General features: G+C 49.1%; 1 protein-coding gene across 1 annotated transcript; it reads right to left on the minus strand.

The window, feature by feature from the left end:
* Window positions 1-1,126: 1,126 nt before the first annotated feature.
* Window positions 1,127-25,541, minus strand: IDS (iduronate 2-sulfatase). Its single transcript, XM_055338396.1, has 9 exons — window positions 25,320-25,541; window positions 24,727-24,863; window positions 23,905-24,082; window positions 21,526-21,614; window positions 19,010-19,210; window positions 17,310-17,480; window positions 12,159-12,285; window positions 9,169-9,342; window positions 1,127-5,867 (listed from the first exon to the last, which is right to left on the minus strand). The coding sequence occupies exons 1-9, from the start codon at window positions 25,414-25,416 to the stop codon at window positions 5,362-5,364; spliced, it is 1,680 nt and encodes a 559-aa protein (XP_055194371.1). The 5' UTR covers window positions 25,417-25,541; the 3' UTR covers window positions 1,127-5,361.

The raw sequence follows: 25,541 nt of genomic DNA on the forward strand, positions 1-25,541 counted from the left end.
AGCCTGTAGGCTGGACTTGGGCAAGGAGGGGCTAAGCTTCACTTGCGAACTGATATCCAAAGCCCCTCACACAGTGAGGCACGACACTGTCCCCATTGAACACTTAACCCCATGCCCCCCTCTCCCTAACCCCTGGTAACCACCGTTCTATTTTCTGTTCCCGTGGATTTGACTACTCGAGGAACCTCACAGAAGTGGACTCATACAGTATTCATCATTCTGTGCCTGGTTTCTTCAAGGTCCATCCATGTTGTAGCATCCGTCAGAGCTTCCTTTCTCTTTAAGACTGAATAATGCTCCATTGTACAGATAGACCACATTCTGTCTCTCCGTTCTCTCCCTGATGGACACTTGGGTTATTTCTACCTTTTGGCTATTGTGAATAATGCTGCTGTGAACATGGGCGCACAGTTATCTGTTCCAATCTCTGCTTTTAATGATTTTTGAGTAGATACCCAGTCTTAATCAGTTAAAAAAATATTAGGGTGTGGCACGCCTGGGTGGCTCCACGGTTGAGCACCTGCCCCTGGCTCAGGGCATGATCCTGCAGTCTTGGGATCGAGTCCCACATCAGGCTCCTTGCATGAAGCCTGCTTCTCCCTCTGCCTATGTCTCTGCCTTTCTCTCTCTGTGTCTTTCATGAGTAAATAAATAAAATCTTTTAAAAAATGTTAGGGTGTGTGCCAAGTGATGAGCAAGGTGGCTGGAGGAGCCGAGGGAGAAGGACCAGCAGACTGTGCTGAGCGCAGAGCCCAATGTAGAGGCTGGATCTCACGACCCTGAGATCATGACCTGAGCCGAAATCAAGAGTCCCATGCTTCACCAACTGGGCCACCCAGGCACCTCGCTAATGTTACTTTAGATCACAGAAGCAAGGATTAGATGCGAAAGACTGCACCTATGTAAAGGTACAGATGTCATTATGTGTGCATATGTGTGCAGACAGGAAAAAGAACAGGGAGAAATGCACACGAATGTCACAATGGTTGTATTCTGGAGGGTGCTCTTCTTTTCATCCTCACCATTTTCCATGCCTTCTACATTTTATCCAGTGAGCATATATGACTCTGATAATGGGGTGAAGAGACAGTAGGTAGATGAAGTATAAAACCAAACCACAAAAACAGCAAAGGAAAATGGATATTTATTCAATCTCCAGATTGGGAAAGGTTTCCATATTTAATAGGAAAACAAAATCACGCAGGTCAAGAGTAATTTGTTTGATTCTTTTAAAAAGTAAAACACACAGCCAAAATTTAAAGACAAAGTCACATGACTAGAAATAAAAATGCCCAAGAATTTTCTAGAGAGAACAATGATCAAGGTCACTGATAAGCAAAGAGTTACAATGTCAAACAGGATACCACTTTCGCCCATCATCATTATGGGTGGCGGCTTTTTGGTTTTATGGTTTTTGTTATTTGTATGCTTTTTTGCTTTATTTTTCGTTTTCCTGCCCTAAAGTAGCAGGAGAGTGGGGAGAGGGGCCAAACAGAGCTTTTGACAATTGGGCACCGAGAGACCAGCTTAAGGGAGTAGTTTGAAATACATGAAAACATTTTATTCAAAAAGTCGTTTGTTACAGCGTCATGTACAATACCGCAAATTTGGAAATAAGCAGGATTTTCAGTCACTGAAAGAAGGTTAAGCTAATCATGATAAAGCTACGCATGCAAAAAAAAATTACCTCCAGCATAAAGCATTTTTGCAGAAATTTATAGTAACCACCTATCATTGTTAGTGAGAAAGGGAAGAATGTAGAACTGCGAGATAAAACATGGGATGATCATAGCAATGTAAATAATTCATACCCCAAAGAAGGCAAGATATTAAGTGACCATCTGGGGGCAAAGTACTGATGCACTTCCTTCCCTTTTACCACGTTTCTGTTTGCCCATCTCTCTGCAATTAACGCATTAACTCTGTGCTCAGAAAAAGATACCTTTATTCCAAAGTGGCCACGGGACTCTTTAGCGATGTTCCTGTTCGTTTCGTGCCTCGACCCACTCTCGGGTCACAGACCGCCAGCCTGTTGGAGGTGCTGGACATGGAGAATGATCGTGAATGGGACGGGGATGGGGAGGGGACAGTCTAGGGCGGGCAGGGGGGTAGGGATCGGCAAAGGAGAGTCAGGGACCAGCGCGCACGCTGGTCGGCCAAGGAAAGGGGCTTGGTGGAGCCAGGGAAGACTCTGACTGCTCAGCGAAGGTCGGTGTGGACCCCGTAATAGGCACTGGCGGTGTTCGCAGAGGGCGGGGTCTAAGAGGGACTTCAGGAAGACACGTGGATTCTTCAGGAGCCAGGGAGGAAAGAGGGAGGGCGGTAAGCTGTGTGGGAAGGAGGTAAGAGGGCTGGTGATGGAGATGGCACTAGCTGGGGGGCAGGGGCCAAGGGTCGGAGGGCGCTCCAGGCGCTGCGCTTCGACCCGACAGCCCTGGCGGGCCTGTGCGCAGGTCTCTGCACGAGTCTTTGCCACCACAGGGCGGAGAACCAGCCTCTCCCCAGGGGGAACCTGCCAACAGCCAGGTGGACCCGGCTCATGTTCCGAGTTAGTCTAGGGCTGCTCCGTTCCACTTTCTGCCACGATGGAAAGGTTCTACGTCCATGCTCTGCACCCACCATGTTAAAGCTGATGAGCACTTGGCACAGGGCAAGCCTCACAGAGATTCTGCTTTGGAATCATTTGTTGCATTTCAATTCATTGACATTAGTCACGTACGTCTAGCGGCCACTGGACAGCACACACCTAGGGGCAGTGATTCTCAAAGTGTGGTCTTTGGGGGAGCGGTGGGTGTTTGCAGGAAACGCATGTTCTCAGGCCCCACTCCCGCCGCGGGCCACAGAAGCTTCATAGGTGGGGCCCTGCACGCTGGATTTCAGCAAGTCTTCAGGTGGCTCTGATGTACCCTCGCATTTGTGAGCCAGTGACACAGGGCCCTCAAAATTTCTGGGCTCGCTGGTTCTGGTTTCAACTAAACTGGATGCCAAAACCCTTGCTCAAGTGAAATGAGGCATTCTACAAATGAGGTGACTGGAGGGCTGTCAGGAAAAGCTGTCCAGCTCAGCAGGAGGAAAAAGACTATGCAAAGCAAGAGACATGGTAACTTAAGGCCAAGTCAGGGCAAGGAACGTGGTCAGCGCTGAGTCTGAAAAGCAGAAAGTTGCTGTTCATCCCGATGTGTGTGGGAGACGTGCAAAAGAAAACAAAATGCGGCTCCATGTTGGGTTCAGTGTCCATACCAGAAAACATCCATCACCCATGAGATGATTTGGAAGAGCAAGCCACTGAACAAGAAATACAGCCTTTGCTCCTAACAGGAGAGATCTGTAAAGGGGGGCCAAGAGAAACTAAAAGCTAAGGAAGGAGAGTTCTAGCACTCTGACACTGTGTCCTCTTGGAGAAGAGACAAGATAGACATGCTTCCAGTACAGACAGATCGGCACACAAAAGCGCCCCATGTGGACCCGGCCCCATATCTATCTGTCACTTCCCTCTTCTGGTGCAGTGCAGCTTACAGCTTCTGCAGGAGCAGCACTGGGAGACTTTTGATACTAAAACTTTGCTTCAAGAAGTAGAGCGAGAAAAGATGATGGAGGGTACACACTGCAGCCAACAGGAGCCACAAATGGATGTGAAAGAAAAGCCTGTGTTAAAACTCATCATTATAACTGTGCAGTCGGAGATAAAGCTAAATACACGGAAAATATATCATGAGGAATTTACAGGCCAGATTGTAAAAATCTTAGCGGAAGTGATGAGAGCGATAAAGAGGATGAAGGAGGAGAAATAAAAGGCCCAGGGAACCCATCTACAAATAAAGCTGAGGCTTCCAGAAGAAAGATGAGCCTTGGGATCAGGAGAGATGAATAGGGCCCTTCACTCTTCAACCAGAATCTGCTGTTGCGAGGACACTAAGTCACTTAATCACTTTGAAGATCGCTGTGTTACTATATATACCTCTGTTGTGGGCTAATTATTAAAAACACTGTCTGAAATTACTGATGTGGAGTCCTCTTTCACTATAATATCTTGCCTTTTTTGTTACAATTTAATACACTTAAACAACTTAATCTAATTTGCTGCAGTTTGTTTCACAAGCATTTACCTTTAAACACTGAAGCTCTTGTAAAGGAGAAGTACTAGAAATTACTCACTTTGATACAGGACTGGGTAAGATGTTTATTTAGAATGTGGCTGACTCATCTGATGACTACTGATCACTGATCAGCTTCCATGTGTTGGAAATATGAGTTGTGACTATCCTGTCCTTTTGAAAATGCTGTAGGCCAAGCTGATGATAATTACCACCTGCCTTTCTGGTTACTTTATTACTTAGGGAATACAGAACTTTATTCTGGAGGAATAGAAAAAATTACCTTATTTTACACTAAATGAAGTTTTCACAATTCTCGAAATAATTTAGAATTTGGTAAAATGAGTGTCGTCTTTAATCAGCAATTAAAAGTAGAATATTTCCTGCATCCTGGATAAGTGGATACCTGCAACCAACCATTCCCGAAGGAAGAAAGAGATCACTAACAGTTCATGGATACAGTTTCGGGTTTAAACATTTTCCACTGTGAATAAACAGTGTCTTTCAATTGGTGATCTTTGCAGTCAAGGGTTATATAACTTGCTAACAAAGTATTATTTGGCCAGAAGTCTCTGAACATTTCTAACTGAATTTCTCATATATCTCATCCCTCTAGTTTGCTGGGCATTGTTTATTATTTGACATATAAACTCCACATTAATCACTTCATGCATATTTTAGCTTTGGATTTTGAAACTTTGCCATGTCACTAATGAAAACTGAAGACAAGACTTTAAGACCTTAGCATCTAGCATTATTATTTAACTTCACATTTTACAAAGAAACCTGAAACGTTGACATAATTTTTGAATATATTGGGCTAGATTATTAAATTATGAACAAAAGAACCAGGGACTTAGTGTTACATCTAAGGTGACATACGATAACTTTGTACAATGCACTAAATTCCAGAGATAATTACAGCATTTCTTGAGTATGGTGTTGTGTTTGGTTATTATGGTCTTGATGGCTAAAAGCATGACAATTTTCATTTGCTCACTTTACATTTATCCACTCAGTAAATAAACTGTGATTGTCCAAAAAAGGAAAGAATGGTTCAGCATAGCCATGGTCAGTTTGATTACCAAGCAGAAATTAATAAAGACTCAAATAAATAAAAAATCAAAAGGTTGGGCTATTACATATTCTTAGGTCAAACTGTTGACATATGCTTTGATTGCCTAGCCCTTGGGTTGCTTCCAATATTATGGGTAATCACCAAATAACCACCTCTAATTCCTGCTCTCCCCGGGTGGAAGGGAGTACATTATATATGCCCTCCTCGGTGGTTGGCGAGAATCATGGCATCAAATGCTCGGAGGAGGTCTTTGCCCTGGGAGTCATTATACATGTTGTGGTCCTGCAGAGGGTCAGAATCAACAAAATACAGTTCCCCTGCATGCACGTCAGAAAAGTTAGCCAGAAATTCATGGGGACTGAAGCCAACCCACACGGTGTACCTATAGTCTATCGTGCGTATGGAATAGCCCATGACCTTTATATCTTTTAAGCTCGGCTTGTCAGAATTCCACTGAGGAGAGTCTGCAGGCCGGGGGTACTGGCTATAGGCAATAGACTCACGGGGATTACCACGAAGGTGCGGGTCTCCTTCCACGTCCTCAACTTGAAAATGCTTCATAAGGTTCTGGCCTTCTCGGCACAGCTCAACGTGAAATGAGGGAACAGGACAGCGAGGTGGAACATGCAGTCCTGCGAGTCCTGCGAGCGTCGGGGAGAGAGAGAGAAGTTCCACGAGGTCCGTGACTTGCCGGCCTGAAAGAAGAAGTGATGCGGCTGAATGGACTGCTTTACAGAAGCCTGCACAGCTCACAGGATGAAGAAGGGAGCACATCTGGGTTCCTGGGTTGTCTTTTGTTCTTGTGCATTTATCTTTGGCTCCAGAGAGTCTAGGAACACCACCAACTCAGCACCTCACCGAACAGAAGGATGCAAAAACAAAAGTGCCCAATGGCCAGGTGGCACTTTTAAAAACTATGGGAATTCTGGAATCATTGATTCAGGCAAGGATCAAAAATGGAAGCTTGACCACTGGGTAAAAATCCGTTGAGGGACAGGATATTCAGAGACTCAGTAGTCCCCCACCCACAGATCACGCCCTTCTGGATGTCAGCACACCGCCTTTAGGTTGTGGCACAATACCAACAACCTCACATTTACCACCTTCACTGTTCTGGGGCATCCGGTTCAGGAGCATGGAAAACATCTACATCGTTGTGCAGCCGTCTCCACCATCCAGGTCCAGAACATTCTCACCTTTCTGCACTATAACCCACCCTCATTAAACACTCCCCTTCCGTCTCCACCTCATCTCTGCCAGCCCCCAGCACCCTCCATCCTACTTTCTGTCTCTGTGAATTTGACTCCTCGAGGAACCTCATCTAAGTGGGACCACCCACTATTTGTCCTTTTAGGACTGCTTCTTTCACTGAGCACAATGTCCTCAAGGGTCACCCAGGCTGTGGCCAGCATCAGAAGGTCCTGCCTTTTCTAAGGCTGAGTAACACTCCACTATATTGGGAGACCACATCTAGCTTCTCTGCTCAGCCGGCAACAGACACTTGGGGGGCTCCCACCTCCTGGCTACTACAAATAATGCTATGACCATGCCCGTGCAGGTCTCTGTTCGAATACCTATGTTAATTCTTTGGGGCATCTACATAGGAGCAGAATGGCCAAGTCACACGGTAATTTTAATGATTAACCTACTGAGGAACCACTGAACCACCATCCACAGGGGCTACACCATTTTTCCTCCCTGCTAGCAGAGTGAGGGGTCCAATTTTTCTGCACCAGGCCAGTGCTGCAGGTTTCTATTTATTTGGATAAATAAACGGGTATGAAATGACATCTCATGGTGGTTGATCCATCTTTAAAGTCTCAATCCTATGTTTTATACTGATTCCTGTTAACACTGATCTGAGTTCTGGGCCCTCATTCTGGCCTTTCTGGATCTTGGAAGATCCTGCTTGATATGGCCCAGTTTCATTTCCTACACATTTGATTAGTAAGTAAAAGAAAAAGGCAAAAAGTAAGGAAGCTTAAGAAAGATACTTTTAAGATGGTGAGACTTGGCTGACCTGACCGCCTTAATCGGGTGACCAAATGCAGCACCGCGGATGATGGTCAAAGCCCCTAAGAAGCATCCCCACCGTGACACGATGGGAGCACACCATCTCACGGGTAGTGCACACATCAAAAACAGTGACCCTGAATCCAGTCATGGGGAAGCCATGAGATATATCCATACTGTCAGCTCCTGCCCAAGACAACTACCCAGTATGCTTATAAAAAGATGAGTTCAGGAAGAAACAGGGGCCCAGATCACACAAGACCCTGTCAGCCATCAGGACTCTCACTCAGTGAGACAGGAGTGTAGGAGGCTCCAGAGCAGGGCTGTGACACCACGTGACTCAGGCTTTAAGGGGATCACTTAGGTTATTGTGAGAAGGATGAACTCCAGGGGGCCATGGGCAGAAGCAGGAAGACCTCAGGAAGCAGGTGCAGAACCCCAGCAGGAGATGTGGCGGGGTGGTCCAAGGTGGCTGCATGAGGCAGTGACAAGCAGTGTGGCCGGACTGAATGGAGAGCGACAGGCTTGCTGACAGACTTTGTACACATGGGGGATGGGAGACAAGCAGGGGTCAGGAGGGTACAGTTTTCTGGCCATTCCCTGAGAGAGGAAGGATGGTGAGAGGCTGTTGCTGAAAGGCCAAAGGCTTAGCTTGAGCATGCCGAACTGGCCGAGGGCAACGGGCTGTTGGAAATCCAAAGTTCAGGGAAGAGACGGGGGCTAGAGACAAAACTGGGGAATAAACTGGGAACAGTGCAGGGACATGAATTTATGACCTGCTGAACACCACCCCACAAAGTTTCAGAAAACATTCTCAACCTGGCAGATTTCTCCAAGCAAACAAAGGGCTATAGTCATGCCTTAAAATGGTATAAGCTTTTACCCAATGACCTGAAAGGAGACAGAGCACACGGCACACAAAAATCATGTTGAGAAAATAAAATTAGGCCGCATGGAGGAAACTTGGAAAGATCCAGAAAAGTCAGGATGATGGGCCAGAACCAAAAAAATAATAATAATCAACAGGAATCAATATAAAGGGCAATCAATATAAAGGGCAAGGTTTATTTTTTTATTTTATTTTTTTAAAGGGTAAGGTTTAGATGTTAAATGGATTTAGATGGATTGACTGCAGAAGTCCAGAGAGGGGGCAATCTGATTTTGCTGAGTTTGTGGGGAAAAGTACTCAAAAAAAAAGCAAAAGTAGCCTGAAGTACACAACTCATCTCTGCATGGAGCACATCACCTCGGGGAAACAATTCACAAAGAACCTACACAGGTCACCACATGAAGCAGTAAGGGGTATCTTGTTCCAGGGCCCTTTCTGGAAATGTTTTCTCACATGGGAGCTTTTTGGAAGGAGAGACCAGGACAAGCATGGGTCTATTGCTACCACAAAGGAATGGCTGCAGGCCTGGTGGGGGTTCAGCCTAGAGAAGACAGGGGTCAGCGTCGTTTTCGAGGCTGGGATGGACCTGCGTGCCAAAGTCGCAGTGAACTTGCCCTTCATTGTTGGAGAGGCTGGAAGAGAGTCACCTGGCTCTGACTTTATGGATCTAGTGGCTCACCAGACTCCGAGCTGCCAGGATGGCAAATGTCTCCCTCACAGAGGGCTGAGTCCCTGCCAGGAGCATGTAGGGAGTGGAGTGGCGCTTCTCTGTCAGGGGGCAGCCCCCACCCTGGCACAGTCTGCCCCCCTTCTCTGAGCTTCGGAGCACACAGCTGTCACTGCCCCTCATCCTGGGGGTGTCGCCCACTCCTTCGTCCCTCCCCATCCTCTGGGCTCCTCGCAGACAGGGGGCATGCTTGCTGGCTCTGGCCCTGCCACTCCTCCCTGACCCCAAGGTACTCAGGAATGCAGATGCTGGACAGGAAGGGAAGATGGGCCAGGCCAGCCCCGGGGCCATGACCTGGGAAGGTGGTTCACAGGTAAAGTAGAAGCAGTTTACTATTAGGCAATAGTGCTCTGGCAGTATTTTATACCTGGCTCCGTCAATTCCAGGACAGAATTGAAAGGGTCGATGTAAGGGAAAAGCTTCTCGCCTGCCTCTGGAAGTGGAGCTGTCCTCCCGGGAACATAGAACATCAAGGGCACACGCGTCGTGATGTCAAAATTGCTGTATTTGGCCCATTCTCCATGTTCACCCAGTGCCCATCCTGATTTGGGAAAAGCACAGGGTAACAGAAAACAATGATATCACAGCTTGTTCACTTTAGATCACATTACATTCCCTGCTGTAAAACCCAGAGGAAGTTGGGGCGCCTGGGTGGCTCAGTCAGTTAGGCATCTGCCTTCAGCTCAGATCATGATCCCAGGTCCCAGGATCAAGCCCCACATCGGGCTTCCAGCTCTGCGGGGAGCCTGCTTCTCCCTCTGCTTCTGCCTCTCCCCTCTGCTCATGCTTCCTCGCTTGCTCTCTCCCTCTGTCTAAAATGAATAAATAAAATCTTTTAAAAAAAACAGAGGAAACAAAATCTCATCATATAGAAGAAATTCCTCTGTAAGTACCAGAAAAAGGGCGATTCCCCTAAATACTGCTTTATTTGAAGTCAGTTATTTGTCTCGAATGAAGAAACCTCTAAAAGGAAAAACAAAAAACATACTGAATTTCCAAACAGAACTATCTTCTTTTAGCAAGCAACTTATGCTCATACCCAGCTTGGGCTCCAAGGGACCAGGGACCCCTTGTAGACGCGCCACCCCCTACTGAAAGGCGCTCGTGGAGATGGCACCAGCCAGCACCATCACTGCCTTGTCTCGTGTTGCCCTCTCTGGACACAAGTCCCACAGGTGCTGGTTTCCACTTGAGGGTGTGTGCCACCAAATAATAGTCATGACACTGTCACGATCATGCACATTTTAGAAAGGCAAGAATGTCTTGTTCAATTTTTAAAATATACCACAGACCAAAAGAAAATACCTTGATTCCAGACCCTTAACCTTGATGAAAAACATAACCGTCGTAACCCTGATTGAAAACCTTCCTTACAAAAGACAGCTTGAACGCTCCATGCTGAAAATTTCTAATGTTGCATTGGAGCACCCTTTTTGATATAAACTTAAAAGCCAGAGACTGCACATTGAGTATTTCCATGTTACAAAATAAGCAAAGCCACTTCAAGCTACCATGTGTGGATCTGAGAAGGCTTTCATGGTTTGGAGGTAGTCTCAGAAGGGCCATCCGGAAGGGTCATTTGTAAGCACTGCAGCTGCCTTAGAGCAGAGAGCTTCTGAGTGGGCCTTGCCTTCTGCATGGGTGCAGTGAATTGTGTTAACACTGGAAGAGGAAACTGGGCCCTGACAAGAGGGGTCAGGAATGGATGGCAAACTATTAGGGAGACAGCGAGACATTATGACACCAGCGTATATAACAAAATAATGTGGGTCTTTCACAATGCTTAAGGTAGGCCTGTGAGAAATCACACAGAGAACTGTCCGTGACGTTAAACAAACTAGTGAACAAAACATACATTTATTTATTTATTTATTTATTTATTTATTTATTTATTTATTTATTTATTTATTTAAAAATTTTATTTATTTATCCACGGGAAACACAGAGAGATGCAGAAAGAGAGGCAGACACACAAGCAGAGGGAGAAGCAGGCTCCATGCAGGGAGCCCGACATGGGACTCAATCCCGGGTCTCCAGGATCACGCCCTGGGCTGAAGGCGGCACTAAACCACTGAAAACCACCTGGGCTGCCAGACAAAACTGTTTATAAGCACAATCGATCCTGCCTTGTTCCATGACTATACATTACATGTGCACGCGCACGCACGCGCGCGCACACACACACACACACACACACACACACACACAAACACCCCACAGCTACCTCTATATACAACCAAAGGCTGGCAAATGGATCCCAGACCTGTCAGCACCAGTTAGCCCCGCGCAAGTGGGATAAAAGGGCAGGGTGCTCTGGCCCTATGTTATATGCCCCATACGCTTTTGTCTTTTTACGATGACTGTAAAGATCTACTGTTGTCCCATTGCATAGTTTACGACATTAAAGAACTGTTTTCCTGTTTCTCAGTCTGATAGTGGTAGTATGGTTATACTTTAAAAGAGCTACATTTTTTAGAGAGAATGTTCAGAAACCTGAACCACCTGGGATTGGCTTCAAAATAATATGGGGGGGTGGGGAGGGATAAGGATGAGACCAGACCATTGGGAGTGGGTGGTTGTTTATTCTCTATTCTTGAGCATGTTAAAAGTGTTCAAATAAAGAAGAGTTTTTTTAAAAATAGTTTCAATTTTTGGAAAAAGTGGGAATCTGCCACAAAAGAGACAAAGCATCATGAGCCCCAGGCTCTTGGGGAAGAGTATCGGGACTGGGGGTGGAGGAGTGAAATCAGGTCTGAGGGCCTTGTTGGGCCCTGCCAGGATTATTCTGGATCCTCCTAAGAAGAACTAAAAGTCCTCCAAATCTCTGGATTAGAATCATGGGTTAAGGGGATCCCTGGGTGGCTCAACACCTTAGCGCCTGCCTTCGGCCCGGGGTGTGATCCTGGAGACCTGGGATCGAGTCCCACATCGGGCTTCCGACATGGAGCCTGCTTCTTCCTCTGCCTGTGTCTCTGCCTCTCTCTCTGTGTATGTCCCTCATGCATAAATAAATAAAATATTTTAAAAATATATTTAAAAAATTAAAAAAAGAAGCATGGGTTAGAAGGGCTCCCACCCAAGAGGGTTCCTGCTAAATTCACCAAGAAAAAACGGTTGGTTGTTATGAGGTCCCCATCCAAGCATCCACAATGCTCCTTGGACCCAAAAGAGGCCTGCCTCTTTGGAGAGAGCTCCTGGGACTAACAAGACCATCATAAAAGCACCCCAAGACCCCAGACTTGGGGCACTGCTGATTCCCAAAAGAGAACACGCCTGTGTTGGAGGCAATGTAGAAAAGCACTCTTCATGGAGAAGTTCAGATGCACCAAGTGGCACCAGGGCATGAAAAATGCTTACCGTGATCTGAGGCAAACGCAATGATGGTGCTGTTGGCCAGCTGGAGATCATCCAAAGCACTCAAAAGGTGGCCAACCTGCGTATCCAAATATGAAATGGAGGCAAAGTAGCTCTGGCGGATTTTTCGCTGCACATGAAAGGAGAAGGTGAGTGAGTGCAACCTGAACTGCAGTGGCAGATGCAGAGGAGTGTAACTTGAACCACAGTGGCACGTACAGAGGAGTGTCACCTGGGCACTCCTCCACTGATGCCCTTGACCCTCTCAGCCAAAACACAGAGCACATTTACCCGCCATCTGTGTCCCTGTGCCTACATGCTGCTGGTGATATCCGGGGTCCACAGCAGATCCAAAAGGAATATTCTTTTCTAGGCAAATCCTATTTCACTTAAGGGCACAGGTCATGGCAGATGGATGGGCCACTTACCTTCCCTCTCTGTCTCTTTCACCTACTCTTATGGGTCCCAGGAGATGACCATATAAACTGAAACATATCCCCCAGTCACTCCAAACTCTGCTGAGGGCAGTGCCAAGGACCCCACGAAGTTCTCTTCATTCCCAAAGGACCAGAAGCTGGAGGGCTTAAGATAAGAGAAATCCACCATCTCCCAGTTCCCGAAGCCAGAGGCTGAGATCCAAGGTTCGGCAGGGCCTTGCTCTCTCCCGGGGCTCTGAGGAAGGGGCTTGCCACTGGGGACCTCTGCTGGCACCTGGCGGCCTCGGCTGTCCTGAGCTTGTGGCCTACCACCCTGCTCTCTCCCTCCATCCCCACACGGCCTTCTTCCTGCATCTCTTCTCTCACAAGGACACCCGTCGTACCACTCCAGTATGACCTCAACTCATGACATCAGCAATGACCCTAGTTCCAAACAAGGTCCCATTCTGAGGTACTGGGGGTCAGGACTTGGGGTTTTCAAGGAACACAAGTGAGCCATGGGTGTGGGTCTTTCTTCTGACTACTCTTTAACCCAGGGGGACAGCAACTGCTTATCCTCGACTGAGGCTGTCAGGTGAGGCTCGTATGTAACAAACTCCCAGCAGGCAGAAGATGAACAGTGGAGGATAAGAGAGCAGCACACCCTGGTCTCTAAACCCCAGAAAGAGTTCCGGAGCAGCCAGGCTAAGCCCTGATGTAAAAAGCCACCATTGTTTCTGGGCTGACTCTCCTCTCAGCCTCATTCACAAATATCAAAGAAAACCAGGAACCTCCCCCCAACCGCCACAAGGGTGAGAAACAAGGGAGCTGCCAAGCTACCAGACCAACCCCAGCTTCCGCCACGTGCCCAGCCCATCTAATCAGCTGGACCCACTGGCTTCTGTGTCACCACCAGAGGGAGAGCAGTCAGCAGTTCACCTGTTCTCCCCTTGTGGCAAAGATAAAAATACCCGTTTAATCTTCTAGAAGGATTACGATGAACTCTGGTCTACTTCTACTTTCTGGTAGAGGTCTTCGGTCTCTAACTTGGGGAACTTTGGTCTCTCTGTTGACCAAATACACCTGTCAGGGCGACTGTGTCCTATTCAAGGGTATGCCCGACTTCCTGTGATGGTCCCTGGAGATAAGGCAAGAAGCAGATGTCCTCGACCTCAATGAGCCACTCATCCAGTGAGGGCACAGGCATGGAGACAAGTAAACACACGCTATTGATGGGACCCAGGGATGACATAGGAGAATGAGTCCTCAGAGTCAGGCTAGGGAAATCAGGGAAGTCTTCACAGATGAGGTGGCATTTGAAAAAAGGGGCTGGCAGTCAGACAGCGGGGGGTGAGATGCTCTAAACAGTGCCTGCACGTAGACTGGTATGGAGTCACCAAAGACTCGGGCATACCTGGGATCAAATGGCAGGGCCAAGAGGTGGATGAGAACACTGAAAAGGCACATCAGGGCCACATAATACAGACCTGATGAGGCCACTCAAGGAGTGGAGGTCCCCAGCTGGAAGCCAGGGGAGGCGCTGAGGCTACTCAAGGCAAGGTGATGAGATCTGGGCTGCACGTAAAAGTCTGACAATGGCCCAGAGTACCTGCCAGGGCTCACAATGAATGGCACTAGATCAGCACTGCACTCATAGGAGGAGCTCTACAGACACTTGTTGAATGAACAAATCAAACCCACACCCCCTACAGTGGTCCTGAAAGGTGTGCTAATGGAGCAAGAAGGCAGTAGGGACCCAAGAGGAATGTAGGGAGATCAAGAAGGAGTGTGGGCAGTGGAGGGAGCTGGCAGGGAAGGAGATGAGGATCCCAAGGGTGACTCTAGATTTCTCGTTCAGCTGATGGCACCATTCAATGGCATGGGGAGCACCAAGAGAGGAGATGGAGGGGAAGGAGAAAAGGAGGAAAAGTGGGAGGAAGGAGAAAAGGGCCTGCAAAGCGGAGGTCTCCATGGGCATCAGCCTGGCAATGACCGTCACAGGCAAGTGGACAGACATGTCTGCAATCAGGAGCAAGGCTGGGACAGAAGGGGTAGTTCCAGGAGTTATCTACAGCGGGGCTCAGGGCTTGGCTGGGGACGAGGGGCAGAAAGGTCAGAATGGGGATCTAGGGGCTGACCCTGGGGAGCAGCACCCTCTAAATAGACACAGAAAGAGGGGTGTGCCATGCGGAGGGGGCCCGGGTGGAGGACACATCCAGGAGGAGCAGCACTGGGCAACAGTGAGAAAGTGGCAGGGACTTTGGGAAGGTCAGGACCCACAAGGATGAGTTGTATTTGCCAAAGAGGACAGTGCTGACCTAGGTGAGGGAGCTGAGTGGGCTGAAGGGGGGCAGAAGGCTGGGCAGAGGCGGATGAGGAACGAATGCCCACTAAGGCCACATTTCACTCCTTCTTCCTTGCGGGGCTTGTGAGGGCATGGTATCATCTGCTGAGAGATGGCGAAGAGGGGTGTGAGGGGCCAGAGGGGAGCGGCAGGGGTTCAGAGCAGTCACACAGGGTAAGAAAGCCCACATGGACGGGTTGCTGTGCTGGAGGCCAGGCCTAGAAGTGTTTCTCCACCTCGTGGCTGCAGGCCTTCACTCCAGCAGCCTCAGGACCTGGCCTTGAGAGCAGAGTGGGGGCTAGACCATCCTGTGGTCGGGGCGCTGCAGGTGGGGCAAGGATCAGTACACATGTGTGCCAAGGGCCTGGTGAGAACAGTAAGCCACCTACTCAGGAGCAGAGTGCAGAGGGGACCCAGAGTCAGGGGGTGAGGAGAGGTCTACCCTCACAGTCCTCAGGAGGCGTGTTGGGGACCATGTACATGAAGTGAAAGGGTGGTGAGAAGAAGAGACTGTGCTCACGGTGGTGACTGAGGAGGAGCCAGCTTAGGAGGTGAGTGGGCCCCGAGTGTAGGCCCTGAGGTCACTGGCTCCCATGGAGTAGAGCAAGGGGCTGGAGGCTGAAGAGGGCAGAACTGAGAGACTCAAGAGCACAGGAAAACATGACCTGGATAGAGACACCCAAAGTTGCAAGGGAGCAGTGAGCAGAGCTCAAGTTTATGGTGACTGTAGGGGCAGCACACAGGCAGTGGGGAGATCCTCGGGGCTCTGTGCGGGATGATGAGGGCCTCTGAGGGAGCCTAGCACTATCCTAGGTGCTTCCACAGGTTTGCTGCGCTCCTCACTGGAAACCTCTCTCCATCTCATTCCCGTTTCACAGATGAGGAAGCTGAGGCTCAGAGAGGTAAAGGGATTGGCCAGAGGTTGTGAGCTGGTATGGGGCAGAACGGGAATCCGAACCCAGGCTGCTTAGAATGGACAAGGCCAACCACGAGGCTCTGGCATTACGTGTTTCTAGGGGTGAATTCGGACTCCCCTTGGCACCAACTGTTTGACCTGGGGCAAGTCACCACCCCTCCCTGCCTTAAGTTTTCTCACCTGGATGACAGGGAGGACACGTACCTCACTCCGTTTCCAGGGGCAGCAAAGGAGATGGCACACAGAAAACCCTGAGCACCCTTCCCGGGACACAGTCCATTTTAAAGGGATATTTTAAGTGACTGTCACTAACAAGGCATCCGGGTATAGCCTCGGAGATGCCATTTGAGCCACCTTGCTCTCAGAACCCCTGCTATGAGAAGTCAGGGACAGAGCGACGTGATGAAGCCACCCCTTTCCAGACTCTTACCACCACCATAGGAACCTTGGGAGTCCAACAGATACGAGGGGCCACCCCCTTACCAGCAGCTGCCCCAACATCTTTCAGTAGCAAGACATGCCTGTGTATTTTGTTCTGTTTTGAACTTTACCCTATGGCAGTATTTTCAAGTTCTGTGCGCATCAGAATTGCCAGGGGTGCTTTTGCGAATTCAAGTTCTCAGGCCCCACTTCCAGCTCCCAATTCCCTAAGTCTGAGTGGGGCCAGGACTCTGCGCTTCCAACAAGCCCTCAAGGGGATTCACAGGCAAGTGGTCCAGGAAGTGCCCTTTAAAAACACTGCCCTCTATCTTCCACTGCTGCCTACTGGAATATTCGCATAGTAACATATTAATAACATAATATTGCATAGTATGCAGGGCTGCATGTGGAATACTCTGGAAAGAGCATTGGTTGGCATGTTTCCTGTACTCCGGGGAGAAGGTGAGTGATGAGTCAGCTGAGGATTCTCTATGGCTACTCCACCTCCGCATGATGGCAAGGGGACATCAGGTGTCGCAGCTGGATGGCACTGGCCACAATGGTGCCCCAGCTCCCTGTGTGTCAAGGCCCTAATCACCAAGCCACCACCCAATAGTGACGGGTGCCTGTGTAGGCTTCCCCACAGAAGGGTCATGCAAGTGCCAGCAAACCAAAATTCTGGGCTGCAGAGGAGCCTGCCCATCCCCCTATAGCTGCTGAACTGTCACATGAATTAAACAGCATCCCCCACGACTTCGTGATGGGCTGTCCAGGCCTCCTCTCTACCCCAGTGCCCACATCCAGTGATCACCAAATCTCCAGATGCCCTCCTTCTTCATAAGTGGAGGCACGGATTGGGAGGCTGTATCCAACCAACACCTCCTGTATCCTGAATTCCTCCAGACCACCCCCTGCGCCAGCCCCTCCCAAGACACCTAGTGCAGAGAAGATTCTTAGTACAACACGATGGGTGGAGTGGTGTCTACTGAGAAAAGTGGTGTCACCAATGACATCATGCCATAAGTGCCCAGGATTTCCCCAACATATGTCCTTGGTACCTGAAAATCCACAGGAATTGGGCCATAGGGCACACTCAGGTTCAAGGCCTGGACATCCTCTCGCTGCCTGATGTCCATCCAGGGGTTGTAGGCCACGGGAGGGAGGCCAGCAGGGACCTCGGGGTCAGGAGCCAGGGTGATGTTCTCCAAGGGATACAGCTTTTGAAATTCCTTGGGGGAAAAGCACATAAAGACACCAGGTTGTCATTCTTCCGGCAAAGGCACAAGGCTGGGACTGTACAGGTCTGTCTTTTCTCTAAGCCTGTGATGCGTTTACACAGTGGCTCATGAGCACTCCCCAGGTACTTTCCCCCATCTGAAGGTCAGGCCTAAGGTCACTCTCATAAGATACCAATGGGAATGAAATCATGCCACTTGTTTCCTATAAACCAAGCAGCAGCAGCTCTCCTTTTTCATCCAGATCAATCTCCTCCTATTCCTGTCCCCGCTTTCTACCTCTCCTCCAGCTGGAAAAGGAAGGGTCGAAGGGTGTTTCCTGTTCCCAAAACCTCCCTCAGGTCTGGCAGCTCCCCAGGAATGCTCACAGACCTTGGCACAGTCATACCCATGGCCACTAAATGCAATCACCAAGGGGCAGAGCCACGTGGATGAAGTCCAGGGAAAATCAGACACAAGCTTCCAGAATCTTCTCCTGGTGAAGTCACACAGGATGTGCTTAATTCCTCCAGCGATGACTTGTGCGACAACGCGTGTGAAACACTGTTGCCATGGAAGCTCATTAAAGCCTCGGCACCCAGGCTGTTTCCTGGGGCTGCTCACCCAGGCACCCTCTGCCTGCACCAACCAAACCTGCAGACTCCAGGCAGGAGAGCAGGGCTGTATGTAAACAGTTTGGATACACTGAGCCGCTCATCACTGTGGAAGCACAGTGAACTCTCCCAAGATCCAGGTTCCCAGAGGCCAGCCCAAGGCCAACCTCGGAAGCAGGCCTTGCTAAGGAGAGCAGCCAGGCCTGCTGGGTTAACTCCTGTCCACACAAGAACAGCAGTGAGTCACACTCCATCAAAGGGGAATAGATCTGGCCAGGAAGGCGAGATCCCCTGGGCCAATCAAAGCATCAAAGAGTGTGCCTTTTGCTCTCTACTCCAGTCACAAATGAGGGGCAGTCTTTACAAAGTCAAAAGAATGGGCTGCTCAGGCCCAGGGAAAACATCACAGGGAAAAACTGAAAAAGATTTTTTAAAAAGAGGAGACTATATGCTCTAAATGATGGACATGCAAGCACAGCATTCAAGGTTCCAACAAGCAATGCAGTGCCTCGAGTTTAAGGAGTCTGATGTGCCAGGCTCACGGGGAGTGCCAATTCTCGAAGAGGGCTTCATGTTCCTTGGAACTGTGCCCCGAGGACAGTCCCTTACCGCAGCCATCAGCAGCCAGCTCTGACTCACTTCTCCATGTTAATGTCACCATCCAACCCAACGTGTGCTGAGTTCAAGGAAAAGAAAGACTCCAGTGGGGAGGTAGAAAGCCAACGCTTTCTGACAAGATTCTTATGTGCCCTAAGTCTACTTCCTAGCCTTGACCTCTGAATCCCATCTTCACACCTCTAAGTACAGTAGTGCCATCAGGCATCCCTGGTGACCAGGTGACAGGATGTGGCCACACGACACCAACCCCTCCTCTGACAAATGACACAGCCGTCATAGCTGTGGGCAATCAGCCCTCAGGCAGCTCCTCACCTTGGGGTATCTAAAGGGGATGTGTGGCTTATGATACCCAACAGCCAGGAAGAAAGGACGGGTCGATGTTTTTGTCTTTTCCAACAAGCGTATGGCTTGCTCAGTGCTCTGTTTGTCAGGCAAGGTGCCCTCTGGCACATCCGCTATGTCCACAGGGCAAAGCAGGTTGGCATGAAGTTCTCCGTCTGGCCCCCTACACGTCTTTCAAGACAAAACATAGAAAGTCAGTTCTTTAAAGGCAAGAAATCAAAGTCATGAAGGTTACACACACAGTGAATTTAGCATTCACAGCAGCAGCCTTCTATTTCCTTGTCCTGCTGACTGGTCGGGCACACACCAAATAGAACTAAGCAGAGAAGTGTTTCCTCTTTTCCAGGCAGGGGCCAAGAAACCACCAGCTCTTAGTTTCTTGCTGCTAATCCTTTGTCTCCAGGTCATAATTAATTAAAGGAAACCCACGCAAACTAATGATCAAAACAGATCTGTCTCCAGCTCAATAATAAAAAAGAAGCCAATTAAAAAATGGGCAAAGGACTTGAATAGACATTTCTCCAGACAAGACAGATATAAGGACCAACAAGCACATGTAAAGATGTTTCATGTCACTGTTCATCATAGAAATGCCAATCAAAACCACAGTGAGGTTTTGCTTCACACACTTTAGGATGGCTACAATTTTTAAAACTGACAATGACAGGTGTTGTGAAGATGGGAAGAAATCGGAACCGTCATACATGGCCACTGGGGATGGAAATGGTGCAGTTGCTACGGGAAACACTCTGGCAGTTCCTCAAACAGTTAAACATGCTGTTATTACATAACCCAGCAATCTCACAGCTAAGCAGACACCAAGAAAAATTAAAATCTAAGTCTACCGAACTCATGCTCTCACTCTCTCGCTCTCAAATAAATAAAATCTTTTAAGAAAGAAAATAATGAAGTTCTGATACATGCTACAATGTGAATGAACCTCAAAAACATTACAAATGAAGCCAAACAGAGGGTCATACACCGTACGATTCCATTTACATGAAATGTCCAGAACAGGCAAATCCATACAGCAAGAGTATAGATCAGTGGTTGTCAGAGGCTGGCAAGGGCACTTTCTGGAGTGATAGAAGTGGTCTTAAATGGATTTTGTCAATGGTTGTGCACAACTCTGAATATACTAAAAATTATGGAATTGTACACATTAAAAGGGTGACCTTTATGGTATATAAACTATATCTCAAAACATTTTTTTAACAAAAGGAAAAAATCTTTGATTTCAAAGACTACGGCTTATGAGTGACAAGGTCCCACTCAACTGGATAAGGTGACAATCCATGGAATTTCCAGATCCTCAACTATGTCAGGCACAGGATGGAACCTACTGCTTCACTGCCCAAAGTGGTCAGGTTGCCCACAAGGCCAAAGTCAGTTGTGACCATGCTGTCAGCCTCAAAAAGATGCAAGGGCAGTAGCAGCTACTGCTCCATCTCAAAAAGGAGGGTTCTTTCATCAGCCAGCCTTGGCCACCAAGCCCTCAGGCAGGACAGCCCAGCACCTGCCACACAGGTCCTGCTCGCCCTCCAGGTACACGGGATCTGCAGCATTCACAGGGGTCTGGGACTGTCAGACCTGCTGCTTTGAGGACAACTGTGGGGGATGAAGACAGAAGCCAGCATTTGTAAGTGAAGTCACTAAAAACTAGCAAGAAGGTTTCAGGGAATGAAAGCATTGAGACAGGGCTTTCCAATTGCATTCTGGTGGTGCCCAAGCCATAAGCCAGAGGCCAGAGCCCTCAGCTCTTGCTGCATTCTGAAATGGAAAGGTGTCAAGAATTTAGAATACTCCTCTCCACCCTACCAATCACCCCCACCACCCTGCCCACATGTGTGCTCCTCTCCACATGCTCCAAAATCTCCAAGGAGAATGGCCTAGCTCAGTTCTCCAACTGCTTTTCTGAATGTTTCAAATGTGAGGTTTAGTTTCATTTCTACATTAGAGGTTCCTCTGAAACAAGACTGAAGTTCCCTGTAGACTCCTTTATTTTCCATGATGCTCTAGAATTTTAAAACCCCCAACAAAGGTCTCAGCACCTGATCAAATCCATTAGGCTTGAGCCAGGCAGACAGATGTATGCATGCCTCTCTCCTAATGTGGGCCAAGGCTCCTGGAGGACAGGTCACTCTTCTCCTTTCTGGGTCTTGGTATCCCCTATAACCTTCAGCAGAGAGCATCATCCAGAGAGAGTAAGCACCCAGGAGCCATCACAAGAGTCTTACACACTAGAGCATAAGGTTCTAGAATAAGGCATACCCACCAGCTTCTAAAACGAAGTCGCCTCTCCCAATGGATCTAATGTTAAAGCTCCCAACACCTGTCTCTGTCAAGTCATGATCACAGACAAAACCCACAAAATTCACTGTACAACCGACTCGAAAGAATACGTGGTATATACACAGTTAACCTTTATTTGCTTGACAGGAAAAAAGCGGTTCTTCTTCAGAACAGTACCTTTTTCACATCCTTACCTTGGTGTTCTCATACTTTTCAGAGGAGGGATGATAAGGTGGAATAGACCAGCTATATGGAGAATCATCACTATAATTGGAAGATATTCCTTAAGGGGGAAAAAAAGAAAGTCATTAAATATAATCTGAAGAAGGACCCTTCAATGCCCTCCCCGCTCCAAATTAAAACTTTGTGAATGACAACAGAAGTATTACTTTCCTTCTTTGGGACTTGTTTCCTCATCTATACAATCAGGAGCTTAGGCAAATGATGAGAAGTCCCCCTGAAAGCCAACTCTCTAGGTTTCTATTTGGGTACTAAGCATCTGACCTAGCCCTTAAGCCCTGGTAATTCACTCTAGGCTCTGAGCAAGGCACCCACAAAGCAGGGTGGGGGGCAGGGGGAATCAGCCAGGCCATACAGCAATGCAGCCCTACAGAGCCCTCGATGGGGCCTCTCTGCCACCCTATAAAGAGGAGCAGAGGCAGCAGCACCACCATGGGCCAGGTGGCGAAGGGGAGGCCCAGGGAAGGTGGGTGCCTTGACTGGTTCCAACCACATAGATGAGTGAGCCAGCACCCAAGCCCATGCCTTGGGACCTCAGGTTCAGTGCTCATTCATGAAGCAGAAACCCACCCTTAAGCTCAGCAGTCTAGTCTATTTAGGAAAAGAAAAGAACAGTGAGACTATGGAAGGACAGCCAGTTGTCTAGAGAGCAGAAGAGCCGTGCAAGTGGGGGAGCCACAGAGGTGATGGGTCAAGGGAGGTGGGCAGTGAGGGCTGTGAGGAGTCAGTGAGGCTTGTGCGAGATCTGAGGGGAGGTATAACCTAGGGGGATGAAAGAGGAGGAGCAGAGAGGGTAGAGTAGGTAGAACCACAGGAGAAAGCATCACCAGCATCATGACCATTGGGGCTCCAACAGGAAGCACGAGACCAGGCAGGACTGGAGGGACAGGGGACAGTGGGTGGAAGGCCTATCAACGCAGTAAGCACAGGGGAAAGGGCACCAGAGGTGGACAGGCCTGGGTTCAAATCTCAGCACTGCCCCGTATGACCCACGTAGCCTTGGGCAAGCTACATGACTCACATAAGCCTCAAGTTCCTCCTCAGGAGATGATGATGATGATGATGATGTTGATAATGATGATAAAAACCCACCTTGCTTGCTGCCAAGGAGAGCAAGCAAGGTGGGTTTACAGGAGTGGCCAGATGGGAACTGGCTCGTACCTGGCAATCAACTGGTGGTGGCTGTTGTCTCTCCTGAACAGGTCCCTGCCTCACACACAAGGTCTTGAGAACAAAGACCCAGTTGAAAAACGTGTTTGCACAAGGACTTCAGGCAAAGATCTCGTTCCCTCGCTAAAACCAAAGCAGCTATGACTCATTTTCCAGAGAAGGAATGTGAGGCTCAGAGACGAAGAATGGCTTACCCAAGGTCAACTGCATAGCTAGGAAGTGGCAGAGCTAGGACTGGAACCCAGGAGCCCGGATCCCTGGTGCAGTGTCCGTTAGTCCCCTCTACCTGCAGAGATGTTCATCCCAGCAGCATGTGTGACGGGGGTGGGGGGGGGAAGACCTGAAATCAACTTGGGACCAAAGTATAGCAGATCTGTGTGTGAGACTACTGTGCTGCTGGGAAAAATGTCTTTGCACAAGGGGGGAGCCATATGGGGAAATGTCTGTTTAAAACATTCACGACATAAGATTGTCTATACCGGAAAATCTTAAATCGGCAAACTAATATGCCTGGAAGAAGGGGACATCAAAATTCAGCCCCCCTAGGTGTGATGCGATTACAAGAAATTCATACTCTTTAGTTTAAACTTTGCTTTTTCCCCAGCTTTTTGTCAAATAATCATGCCTTACTTCAGTAATTTTTAAGTTTTTAAATTTGGCGTTCTCGTTTTGGCAGTGTTGGAAGTCAGCACTAGTGGCCCCTGGCACCCTTCAGGCCTTGAGCACTGGCTCACACTCCTCTTGCTGACCTAACTCACAGACAGTGGGCAGCTGCCTGTTTATTGGAATAATCCCCACAGCCACCCTGGCCTCATTTTACTGACAAGGATCCTGGGGCACAGATGGCCAGGTGCAAGCTGGACTCGAACCCAACACAGCCACCTCCCCAGCCAGCGCCTTCCTTCTGCCTGAAAAGCCAAAGAAACCAAACAGCACCATGACTAGTTGCCAAAAGAAGAAAGTCCTCCTACCCTTTGTCACTTTTGGTGAGAACATGAAGCTAAGGTGAGAAATAGTATTTTGTACAAAAGACAGCAGTGCCTAATGAGGTGTCCACCCAGCCCAAAAAGGCCTCTGCAAAGACAGCCCAATCCCCCAGAGAGGAATTCCAGCCCTTGGGCACAAAACACAAAAGACCCCAGATTTTGGACAGCAAACAGTACCAGGATGAAAGACTTTTCCAACCGACATGGTCACGTAGCCATTCTCCTTGAAGTATTGGGGGAGGGTAGAGAAGTTTCCAGCATGTACCCTCCAGTAGGAATTGAAGTCATACAGGCGGGTGGTGTCTGGTCTCCTCCCAGTGAGGAAGGACACACGGCTCGGGGCGCACACTGCTTGCTGTTAGGAAGCAGAAGCAGAGAGAAACATCCTCAGAGGCAAATACAGTCTGGATGCTAAAAGGTAACCAGGCAACCTCAAGAGTCCTCAGCAAAACAGCTTGGCAGCTGAGTCATGCAGATCTCAAAGCCAACAAGTGGGATTTCGGCCTCACCCAGCCGCCAGGACTAAGTCTTCCCACAAAGAGGCAGGAAAGCACTCGGGCCCTCAAACCAGCAGACGCTTGTGTCCTGTGTGGCGGTGTCTCACAGATGCACAGTGCAGGCAAGGGTCTTGAGGGCAGCCCTGGGAGGGGGCCCAGGGAGGAGGGCCACCATGGCAAGCTGCATGCTGCTTACCTGAGGTCAATTAGCAGACCTGAGAGTGGCATTCTGTAACACTCCTCCCCTCTCAGGCAATTCCCTTTGGGGCAGAACCATCCTGAGCATGTTAGAGCCAAGGGACAACCTGTGCAGAGCTTGAAGGCACAAGCTTGTTTGCCTTTACACAACCAGGTTTTCCCTACCGCCATTTTCCAGACTATGCTTCTCTCTAATAAAGAGATGCCAGGCACAATCCGTGCCATCTAACCATAGCTGAAAGGACCCCATCCCCCAACCCACGGCACAAGGTACACAGCCACACCTAGAGGTCCCCAGACATACCTGGGCAAAGGCATTCTGGAAGAGGAGGCTGTGGGATGCCAGCTGGTCAATGTTTGGGGACCTTACAAGCTTGTCCCCATAACAGCCCAGGGAGGGGCGCAGGTCATCCACGATGATCAGAAGGACATTCAAAGGAGCTGTACGGGAGGGAGGAGCTTCAGTGAGATCACCTGCAGTGACAAAGAACTTCCCCCACCCATGTTGGTGCTAGGGTACTGAGTGGCTCTAGTCTGGCCCCTGCACCCTGGACAGCCCAGCCAACCAAGCCAGAGAGCGAGAGACTAGGGCTCTGTGCTTCAGGGAGAGTGGGAGTGGTGCACAGAAGAAGCCCCAGTCCTGGGTGGCAGAATTAAGCTCTGGGTATGACCTCAAGCCTGGATGAGGGAGGGAGGGAAGGAGAGAAGAAAGGAAAGAAGAATTTAGAGAGGGACAGAAGGATGGGCGGGGGAGGAAAGAAAGGACAGTGAGAGGGAGGAAAGGAAGGATGGATGTTAGAAGGAATAGTAGGTGGGACAGAGACGGGAAGTTAAGGACGACTGCAGGCACAGAAGAAGGTGGGGAGCCCGCAATCTGAGCGGGGGCCAGGGCTGTACCTGTGGTCAAGTTGCTGGGCGCCGCAGACTCAGCGGAGGCGCAGACGGAGGACAGGACCAGGCCAAAGCAAAGCAGGCACCAGCCGCCCGGCGGCATTTCTTCCCCGGCGAGGCCACTCCGGGGCGAGGGTGACAGGCTGCGGCCGATGGGCCGGCCGCGGGCCCCGCGTCGCCGCCGCCCTCTGCGCGAAGCGGCCGCGGCCGGCCCTAATGGCCGGGGCA

This window comes from Nyctereutes procyonoides, unplaced genomic scaffold (genome assembly GCF_905146905.1).
Source record: "Nyctereutes procyonoides isolate TBG_1078 unplaced genomic scaffold, NYPRO_anot_genome, whole genome shotgun sequence".
NCBI classification, from domain to species: Eukaryota; Metazoa; Chordata; class Mammalia; order Carnivora; family Canidae; genus Nyctereutes; species Nyctereutes procyonoides.